The sequence below is a fragment of the Oncorhynchus clarkii genome, unplaced genomic scaffold (assembly GCF_045791955.1).
Source record: "Oncorhynchus clarkii lewisi isolate Uvic-CL-2024 unplaced genomic scaffold, UVic_Ocla_1.0 unplaced_contig_3708_pilon_pilon, whole genome shotgun sequence".
Lineage (NCBI taxonomy): Eukaryota > Metazoa > Chordata > Actinopteri > Salmoniformes > Salmonidae > Oncorhynchus > Oncorhynchus clarkii.
The window spans coordinates 276,892-287,500 of NW_027261032.1; the positions used below are offsets into that span (position 1 = coordinate 276,892).

General features: G+C 46.2%; 1 protein-coding gene across 11 annotated transcripts in view; it reads right to left on the minus strand.

The window, feature by feature from the left end:
- Window positions 1-1,626: 1,626 nt before the first annotated feature.
- Window positions 1,627-10,609, minus strand: part of LOC139403864 (selenocysteine insertion sequence-binding protein 2-like) — a 30,960-nt gene continuing 21,977 nt past the window's right edge. For 5 of the 11 annotated variants that reach the window (XM_071147039.1, XM_071147040.1, XM_071147037.1 and 2 more), the window contains exons 14-19: window positions 10,459-10,591; window positions 10,084-10,249; window positions 6,294-6,514; window positions 5,708-5,862; window positions 5,353-5,572; window positions 1,630-5,242 (exon numbers count right to left, since the gene is read on the minus strand). In XM_071147039.1, coding sequence (XP_071003140.1) covers window positions 4,644-5,242; window positions 5,353-5,572; window positions 5,708-5,862; window positions 6,294-6,514; window positions 10,084-10,249; window positions 10,459-10,591 — 1,494 coding nt within the window. In that variant the 3' untranslated portion in view covers window positions 1,630-4,643. Of the gene's footprint in view, window positions 5,243-5,352; window positions 5,573-5,707; window positions 5,863-6,293; window positions 6,515-10,083; window positions 10,250-10,440; window positions 10,592-10,609 lie in introns of all 11 variants that reach the window. The other 6 variants (XM_071147035.1, XM_071147033.1, XM_071147032.1 and 3 more) reach the window with 2 other exon arrangements.

The window sequence follows — 10,609 nt, forward strand, 5'->3', positions numbered from 1 at the left end:
TCTCTCTCTGACTCACCTCCTGCTCAGGACTCCAGAATCTCCCTCAGACAGCCTCTCTCTCTGACTCACCTCCTGCTCAGGACTCCAGGATCTCCCTCAGACAGCCTCTCTCTCTGACTCACCTCCTGCTCAGGACTCCAGGATCTCCCTCAGACAGCCTCTCTCTCTGACTCACCTCCTGCTCAGGACTCCAGGATCTCCCTCAGACAGCCTCTCTCTCTGAATCACCTCCTGCTCAGGACTCCAGGATCTCCCTCAGGCTCCATTGAGTATAACACGTCTCTCCAGGAGACAAATGTCTCTCTCAGAAAGTCTCACTCAGAAAGTGTCTCTCAGAAAGTGTCTCACTCAAAAAGTGTCTCTCAGAAAGGCTAACCAGTGAACACAAACACAAGACTGTGGGAAGACAATAACCAATATGATACTGTCAGCAGAAGCCTGAACTTGTGATAGTTACTGATACTTTTATATAAACAGAAATAAAATAAAACAGAGAATAGTCTGTAAGCTACTCCAGAATAGATGTACTTGACTAACACCTAGAGTTGATACACACTAAATCTGTGTCAGAACTACACTGGAGGTCCACTTCTTGGTTGTACAGTATGGGAGCTATTTTCATGTTAACATACGGACAAGAAGTTAAATAATAAGACATAAATGCAGTTTTTTCCCCTCGAGACACTACGTTTGGATTCAAGTTTTATCCTCTAGGCCTACCTGTTTTCTCTGACTTACTGAGCTTAGTTGGGTTCACAAATAACAACCCAATGTATCACCAATGCCAAAGATTTGTATAACTAAACAAGATAGACCACAGCTTGTCATTTCCAATGGGAACAAATTAGTCATAGCGGGCAGAACAAGCATGCGCTAGTGATATCCTATTGGCGTGTTTTAGTATACATCTGCATATTTCTGTTAGGGAACGCCTACTCTGTGAAGTGCGCATGTGCAATAACTCAATTCACCTTTGCACTCCTTCTAAACAGCGCAATCTTAAAATATGTTGCAAAAGGTAAAGTCTACAAAACTTAGTCCACTCATAACAGATTCTAGTTTTGGAAACAGAAAACTGTAGAGATCAAAGGTTTCGTCGATGAGAAAATGTACAGAATGTCAGAGAAAATCCATCTTCTCCCACTGCCCACCAGTGGGCTTCCTCTCGTCATCATGTTTTGTAGTGTGTGGAAACACCAACAGGATGCTTCACATGTATACATCCAGTGACATATCGGTCTCATTGCTCTATCCCTGCCAATGCAGTAAGTAAGCAGGATTCAGGCGGCCATATTGGATTAGTAATCAACCAAAGTTTAGGGTGTCAAACTAAATTCCTGGAGAGACATGTGTCTGCTGGTTTGTTATTTCCTTTCATTTGTGTCCAATTAAGACCTAGACAACCAGCTGAGGGGAGTTCCTAACTAATCAATGAATTACCTTAATTGATCAATCAGTACAAGGGAGGTGCAAAATTCCGCAGACACCCAAACCTCGACCCTCGAGGACTGGAGTTTAACACATGCTTTAGGCTAATACTCCTAGTTACACAAAGATCCCTATCAAACATATAGGAGATTTACATGCAACAAATAGACAAGACAATATAAAAGACAGGAGTGTATGTAGTTTACTTAAAGAACATTTTAATGACATTATTAATCAGTCCAGATGGAGAAGATAACAGTAATGTTATGAGAAAAGCCTCTACATGTTGCTAGTGCTGTACAGTCAGAAAGAGAGACATAGAAAGACCAGGGACACATTGAGAAAATAAAAGCTACTTCATTCAACCATTTTGTTTTGACATTAGTTACCAGGTGGTTGTTACAAGTATTATGGTATTTACATAGTGCAAAGGACACACTGGTTGTCATGGCTACAAAACACACTGATGAGAGTTAGTTACTGAGAAACCTGCACACAGCCAGCGTACATTTCAGTACTAGACACACCGTCGTGATCATCTCTATCAGGGAAGGGCTCAATTCAAATCATTCATAAAATCCTCATAGAAAACATGGTCCGTTTTCAATTGACACGTTTTTTTTCTCAATTACATTTTTTGTCAGTTGAATTTCAATTCACTTCCTGAATTGAAAATGCATTGACCCAACTTCTGACTGTCTATTTATTACACAACTCCCTCTCACCCCTCCATCCTTCATATTGCATATGACCCAGCATGCCTCTCCTACACATGGCATCCTCCTCCATCTAATAATACATGACTTGATTTCTATCATTTACCATCAAATTACATCAACATTCAGATTTTTTATATCAAATGGCTTTAAGAAAAAGGTGATTGGGGTGTTTAATACACTGTAGTTCAAACATTTTAATTGTTCGCATTTTATTTACATGGTTATAACTGGTGAGGTGGATAATTACTTCATGAATATTCAGAGACTCCTGTGGTGGCTCCTCCCTTTGACCCCTCTGTTACCAGTGAGTCACATGTCCTGGGTCAAGTTGGACTACCTGTCAGCTTCAAACCCAAATAGTCTCTGATAATAGCTAGTTACAGTACATTTACCTGCCCACCCCAACAAACACGCCCACGCTGCCACCGGTCAATGGACTGGGACCTAAACCAAATGAAACCAGAGGCTATAGAAAAACACAGAAGTCAGCTAGCAACAACAACAAACAATCCACTCAGAAAACAACCCCAAACAGATGAACACTTGTCAATATTATCATCAATATTACAGGTTAAAGAGTCTCAGAAACAGCTATTCAGGTTATGTACATCAGACATTTGTTCTGGCTTCAGTTACTGTTAGTCTATGTCATGTGACATGTCATATCATTCATGTTTTCAAGGGACACGCCATTATTTTTTAACACGCCATTTTCACATTAGTAGACATTGGTTTGGTCCTGGAGATAATGACTATGAGGTTAAAAAGTGGTGATATGCCCCTTTAAAATCACACCCAGTGAAAATAATACATGATTACTGTGATGGTTAACCGATGTCAGAAACACATCGTGTAGGTTTGCAAACTCCAGCAACTTTCCCAAAATTCCAAACAGATTCTGTGAACCTTCCAACCGGGATTCCTGGAAAAGTGGGGAATTTTGTAACCCTAACAAGGTTTTAGATTGGTTTTGGGAGACAGAGAAACATGGGAAGGATGACAACAATGTAACATAAGTCTTGATGATGGGACAGAGACACACACACTTCCAGCTGTAAACTCTCAGCCCTGCAGGGGCTCAGCAACCTTCTGCTTGGACTGAACCACCAGACCTCCACTATGAATAACCCAGGGATGACAGGGGAGACTTCTCTTCTAGTTAGTCTGTAGTCAGCAGTCTCAGGTCTATCATCTGGAGGGCTCTGTGTCATACAGACAGAGGGAGAGTTCCCTTCTAGTTAGTCTGTAGTCAGCAGTCTCACTGACAGGTCTATCATCTGGAGGGCTCTGCGTCATACAGACAGAGGGGAAGCCTCTCCTCACAGCCTCTTCCTATCCTGGGGAAACCTGGAGTGGTGGGAAGGGAACCAGGGCTTCCTTTAGCCAGACAAGCCCATTCCATGTCAGACCAGACCAGTCGATGCCAGACCGACCAGACCAGTTTAGCTGAGGCAGTTGTTCCAGGTCCACATCAGTGAGAGGAGGATGAGAGGAACAGAGGAGTCTATCCATCAGAGAGACCAGGAGAGATACTGTTGTCTGTAGTTTGGTCTGTGTGTGTGACTGCCTATCTGTGTGTGTGTGGACTGCCTGTGTGTGTGTGTGTGTGTGTATGGTCTGATTCCTGAGATAATGTCTGAAGTCCAAAGTTACAGACAGAGAGAAGAGGAGAGTTGCTGGTTCAACTGTGAGAAAGAGGGGGGGTGAAAGAGGTGAAAGAGTGCAGGTTAGGGGAACAGGTGTTGGGGGGGGGGGGGGGGTGAGGAAGACAAGTGATGGAGTGTACACAGATGGAGCGACAGAGTGTACACAGATGGAGCGACAGAGTGTACACAGATGGAGCGACAGAGTGTACACAGATGGAGCGACAGAGTATACACAGATGGAGCGACAGAGTGTACACAGATGGAGCGACAGAGTGTACACAGATGGAGTGACAGAGTGTACACAGATGGAGCGACAGAGTGTACACAGATGGAGCGACAGAGTGTACACAGATGGAGCGACAGAGTGTACACAGATGGAGCGACAGAGTGTACACAGATGGAGCGACAGAGTGTACACAGATGGAGCGACAGAGTGTACACAGATGGAGCGACAGAGTGTACACAGATGGAGCGACAGAGTGTACACAGATGGAGCGACAGTGTACACAGATGGAGCGACAGTGTACACAGATGGAGCGACAGAGTGTACACAGATGGAGCGACAGAGTGTACACAGATGGAGCGACAGAGTGTACACAGATGGAGCGACAGAGTGTACACAGATGGAGCGACAGAGTGTACACAGATGGAGCGACAGTGTACACAGATGGAGCGACAGAGTGTACACAGATGGAGCGACAGAGTGTACACAGATGGAGCGACAGAGTGTACACAGATGGAGCGACAGTGTACACAGATGGAGCGACAGTGTACACAGATGGAGCGACAGTGTACACAGAGCGAATTTAGCAAGAAACAAAAAAGAGAAAGAGGGATGAATGAGGTCTAATCAGCCAGTGATATTATTGGCCTCCATCTTCTCCAGCCCAGTCTCTGTGACATCAGCAGAATCCAACTCCTCTTCCTCCTCACTCTGCACTCCCTCCTCCTCCTCCTCCTCTTCCTCTGTGCTGTCCTGGCTCTTCCCCAGCTGAAGGTTCTCCAGCGTCTTAGACACCCAGGACTCAATGCGGCTGATGACTGCAGGCACCTCCACAGAGATGGGCTCTGGTGTGTACTCTTCCTCCTCCTCCTCCTCTTCCTCTGCCTCCTCCAGCATACCGGGGACCAGGGTGGAGGTGGTGGAGGTGATGGAGGAGTTGAGGAGGTCCCTACAGCTCCCATCCAAACTGCCTGTCTCCGTGCTCTGCTGGGAGGCCAGCTCCAACCGGTCGTCTGCCCGGCCCTCCTCTCTCTCCCCCGGGCCTGAGCCTGGAGCAGGGACGGCTGCTCTGAGCTGGAGGGTAGTGGAGTAAGGGCTGCGGTTGGTGGTGGTGGAGGGGGGCTGGTTGTCTCTCTGCAACCCAGAGGAAGCAGCAGGATGGCTGGGTTTAGCCTCCACAGGCTCCAGCCCATCTGACGATTCCACCATACTCCTCCAGTTGGTCTCTGAGGAGAGACATTTCAGATTATATTCACATGTAAAGAGAGAGACCTCTTTGACCTCAGAGATGGGTTCAGAGTCAGGGTTAAAGGTCGGGATCAGAGTCATCTCTTACCGTACTCCTTCTCGTTGACCTCAGAGATGGGTTCAGAGATGACGGAGCAGAAGGAGATGGCGGAGGCAGCGGAGGGGTTTCTGGAGTGGCCCATGTGGTGGGTGACCTTCTTGACGTTCTTCAGCGCCTCCTCAGCCTGCTCCTGCTCCAGCGCTGACACCATGTCCTTGTAGGACTTACGAGCATCCTCCGTCAGAGACACTAACCGGTTAAACAGACCCTAGAGGAGGAGAGGGAGAGGGGAGAGGGGAGAGAGAAAGACATAACATCAAGACTTTACACACTTCCATTTGCTTTTTGTTACAGTATTAACAGGCGTTATAAACACGCAGACAGGCTGTGTTCAACGTCTTACCTCTGCTCCAGAGAAGTTGAAGACGCCCACCACACTGACAGGCACCAGTTTGTTGACACAGCGTCCCAGAGCCTTCCTACCCAGAGCAAACACAAACGGGATCTCCTGTTCTCTGGCCATGGCTATGACGTTGTACAGAGCCTCATCTAGACCCCCTGGGACATAAAATAACAGTCATTACTACTGTAGAACTACCACTATAAACAGTCCTGCTCCCTGGGCATGGCTGTCTATCATGTTTTACAGAGCCTCATCTAGACGCCCTGCAATAGACAACACACAGTCACTAGTTATGTAGAAGATTTGATGCAGCCTGTGCTGAGCATATCAATATGCTGCCGCTCTCTGGTGGACACTAAAGTGGCGATTGGGGATGAATATTTGAAATATTCATAAACTTAATACGCATTTGGAACCCCACACCCCAAGATCAGGGTGATGTTCAGATAGGCACACTAGCTAAACGCTTAGCAACCGCAAAAACAAAACCCTGTGTTCTTATTGGACCTGGTTGAGTAGTACACTCCGTGGTTCACTGCTTTTCAAAAAACATAACCCAGGATTAATGACAAGAATGACCCCTGACCTTTGGCCTGGATCTTCTCACAGTTGGGTGAGATGAGGACACACTTGATCTTGTGGAGCTTCATGTGTTTGGTGACCTCTCTAAGGCCCATGACCAGTCTGCGTTTGGTCTTGGCTTTGCTGGGGTCCTTCTGATAAACCCTCTCCTGGAACCGGACCAGTTCCTGCAGCAGCATTGTCACACTCTCATCTATCTCCTTATTCAACACCTGGTTACAGTACCTGAAGAGAGAGAAACACACACTAATATTATAAACACACACACACACACACACAGGATAAAACACATTCATCTTTCTCCTTATTCAACACCTGGAGACAGAGACACTAATATTAAAACATACACCAGACTGTTAAACAGCCGTCACTAACACAGAGAGGCTGCTGCCCACATACAGACTTGAAATCATTGGCCACTTTAATAAATGGATCACTAGTCACTTTAATAATGTTTACATATCTTACATACTCATCTCACATACTCATCTCATATGTAAACTCAGCAAAAAAAGAAACATCCCTTTTTCAGGACACTGTCTTTCAAAGATAATTTGTAAAAATCCAAATAACTTCACAGATCTTCATTGTAAAGGGTTTAAACACCGTTTCCCATGCTTGTTCAATGAACCATAAACAATTAATGAACATACACCTGTGGAACGGTCGTTAAGACACTGACAGCTTACAGACGGTAGACAATCAAGGTCACAGTTATGAAAACTTAGGACACTAAAGAGGCCTTTCTACTGACTCTGAAAAACACCAAAAGAAAGATGCCCAGGGTCCCTGCTCATCTGCGTGAACGTGCCTTAGGCAAGCTGCAAGGAGGCATGAGGACTGAAGATGTGACCAGAGCAATAAATTGCAATGTCTGTACTGTGAGACACCTAAGACAGCGCTACAGGGAGACAGGACCGACAGCTGATCCTCGCAGTGGCAGAGCACGTGTAACAACAAATGCACAGGATCGGTACATCCGAACATCACACCTGTGGGACAGGTACAGGATGGCAACAACAACTGCCCGAGTTACACCAGGAACGCACAATCCCTCCATCAGTGCTCAGACTGTCCACAATAGGCTGAGAGAGGCTGGACTGAGGGCTTTGTAGGCCTGTTGTAAGGCAGGTCCTCACCAGACATCACCTGCAACAACGTCGCCTAGACAGGAATGTCAGTGTTCTGCCATGGCCAGCGAAGAGCCCGGATCTCAATCCCATTGAGCAAGTCTGGGACCTGTTGGATCGGAGGGTGAGGGCTAGGGCCATTCCCCCCAGGAATGTCTGGGTACTTACAGGTGCCTTGGTTGAAGAGTGGGGTAACATCTCACAGCAAGAACAGGCAAATCTGGTGCAGTCCATGAGGAGGAGATGCAGCTGGTGGCCACACCAGATACGATACTGACTGTTACTTTTGATTTTGACCCCCCCCCCCCCCCCTCCCCACACCTTTGTTAGGGAAACATTATTTAATTTCTGTTAGTCACATGCCTGTGGAACTTGTTCAGTTTATGTCTCAGTTGTTGAATCTTGTTATGTTCATACAGATATTTACACATATTAAGTTTACTGAAAACAAAAGCAGTTGACAGTGAGAGGACATTTCTTTTTTTTGCTGTGTTTATATACTGTATTTTAAACCATCTACAGCATCTTGCCTATTCCGCTCGGTCATCCCTCATCCAAATATTTATATGTATATATTCTTATTCCATTCCTTTACTTAGATATGTGTGTCTTAGGTAGTCGTTGTGGAATTGTTAGATATCACTGCACTGTCAGAACTAGAAGCACAAGCATTTCTCTAGACTTGCATTAACATCTGCTAACCATCTCCTTATTCAACACCAGGTACAGTACTTGGAGACAGTGAGAGAGAGAGGGACTAGGGTTAGGTAACACTTGGAGACAGTGATAGAGAGAGAGACTAGGGTTAGGTAACACTTGGAGACAGTGAGAGAGAGGGACTAGGGTTAGGTAACACTTGGAGACAGTGAGAGAGAGGGACTAGGGTTAGGTAACACTTGGAGACAGTGAGAGAGAGGGACTAGGGTTAGGTAACACTTGGAGACAGTGAGAGAGAGGGACTAGGGTTAAGTAACACTTGGAGACAGTGATAGAGAGAGAGACTAGGGTTAGGTAACACTTGGAGACAGTGATAGAGAGAGAGACTAGGGTTAGGTAACACTTGGAGACAGTGATAGAGAGAGGGACTAGGGTTAGGTAACACTTGGAGACAGTGATAGAGAGAGAGACTAGGGTTAGGTAACACTTGGAGACAGTGATAGAGAGAGGGACTAGGGTTAGGTAACACTTGGAGACAGTGATAGAGAGAGAGACTAGGGTTAGGTAACACTTGGAGACAGTGATAGAGAGAGGAACTAGGGTTAGGTAACACTTGGAGACAGTGATAGAGAGAGAGACTAGGGTTAGGTAACACTTGGAGACAGTGATAGAGAGAGGGACTAGGGTTAGGTAACACTTGGAGACAGTGAGAGAGAGGGACTAGGGTTAGGTAACACTTGGAGACAGTGAGAGAGAGGGACTAGGGTTAGGTAACACTTGGAGACAGTGAGAGAGAGGGACTAGGGTTAGGTAACACTTGGAGACAGTGAGAGAGAGGGACTAGGGTTAAGTAACACTTGGAGACAGTGATAGAGAGAGGGACTAGGGTTAGGTAACACTTGGAGACAGTGATAGAGAGAGAGACTAGGGTTAGGTAACACTTGGAGACAGTGATAGAGAGAGAGACTAGGGTTAGGTAACACTTGGAGACAGTGATAGAGAGAGGGACTAGGGTTAGGTAACACTTGGAGACAGTGATAGAGAGAGAGACTAGGGTTAGGTAACACTTGGAGACAGTGATAGAGAGGGACTAGGGTTAGGTAACACTTGGAGACAGTGATAGAGAGAGGGACTAGGGTTAGGTAACACTTGGAGACAGTGATAGAGAGAGAGACTAGGGTTAGGTAACACTTGGAGACAGTGATAGAGAGAGAGACTAGGGTTAGGTAACACTTGGAGACAGTGATAGAGAGAGGGACTAGGGTTAGGTAACACTTGGAGACAGTGATAGAGAGAGGGACTAGGGTTAGGTAACACTTGGAGACAGTGATAGAGAGAGAGACTAGGGTTGGATTTAATCATATATCGGACCAACCCTAAGAGGAACACACACAATCAGGTTAACACACACACACACGCACAACAATATTAGAAAACACTCACATGCATACAGACCAATATTATAAAACACACACACAACAATATTATAAAACACACACACACACACACCATTGTGTAGTTCAGTAGTTTCCAACTCCAGTCCCCCCAACAGCACAGTTTTGTTGTAGCTCCAGACAAACACCTGATTCAACTAATCATCATCCCCTCAATGAGTTGAATCAGGTGAGTTTGTCCGGGGCTACAACAACGTGTACTGTTGGGGGGACTGGAGGGAAACACTGGTGTAGATATGGTATGATATGGTGTGAGGAAGAGAGGAGAGGCATAGAGAGGTCGTAGGATGTCTGACACAGTGCTTAAGGGCTGAGACAAAGGGCCTACAACCCAAGACATTAAGAAACAAAGCAGTGCCTGTCTGTGTGTACGTACAAGTCCTAATTGTATAGCCCTGCTCTAAACACCCATTGGGCGGATAGATATTTATGTTACTAAATGCTTCTGTGTTGCTAACCCACCAAATGAGTTTGTGACATTTGAACCACTAGGATTCTCAGTACCAAGCAATTCCTCTCTGTGTGAGTGAGTGAGTGAGTGAGTGAGACTCACTCTCTGAAGCGGCGGCTGTGTATCTTGGTAATGGCGTTAGAGGCCATGGGGCTGCCGATGCCAGAGGAGCCAGGGGAACCCTGGGAAACAGGCGTGATGCTGTACGGAGAGTTCTGACTGGCCGGGGACAGGGACGCGTCATCACTGGGCACGCTCAGACCGTTCTCTACAGAAAACAGACGGAGCAGAATATCACAGGGGGGTATATTAGACAACACCACGTCACACCACAGATCAGTAGGACCATTAGGTTTGCAAGAATTCACTTTAAGACCAAGGGAATGGTCTAAAATGAGCAAACTCTGCCAAGGTCCCATGTGAGGTCATCAGTGAATTGTAGCTCCTCCTCTCTCTTACCCCTGACCCTGTACCTACCCTCCTGAGAGGCAGGTTCCCGTGTGAGGTCGTCAGTGAAGTGTAGCTCCTCTTCTCCCTGTTCTTCCTGGCTGGCAGCAATCTGATCCACACCCCCCTTCCCCCTCTTTCCCTCACGCTCCTTCAGAATGATCTACACAGAGAGAACAGA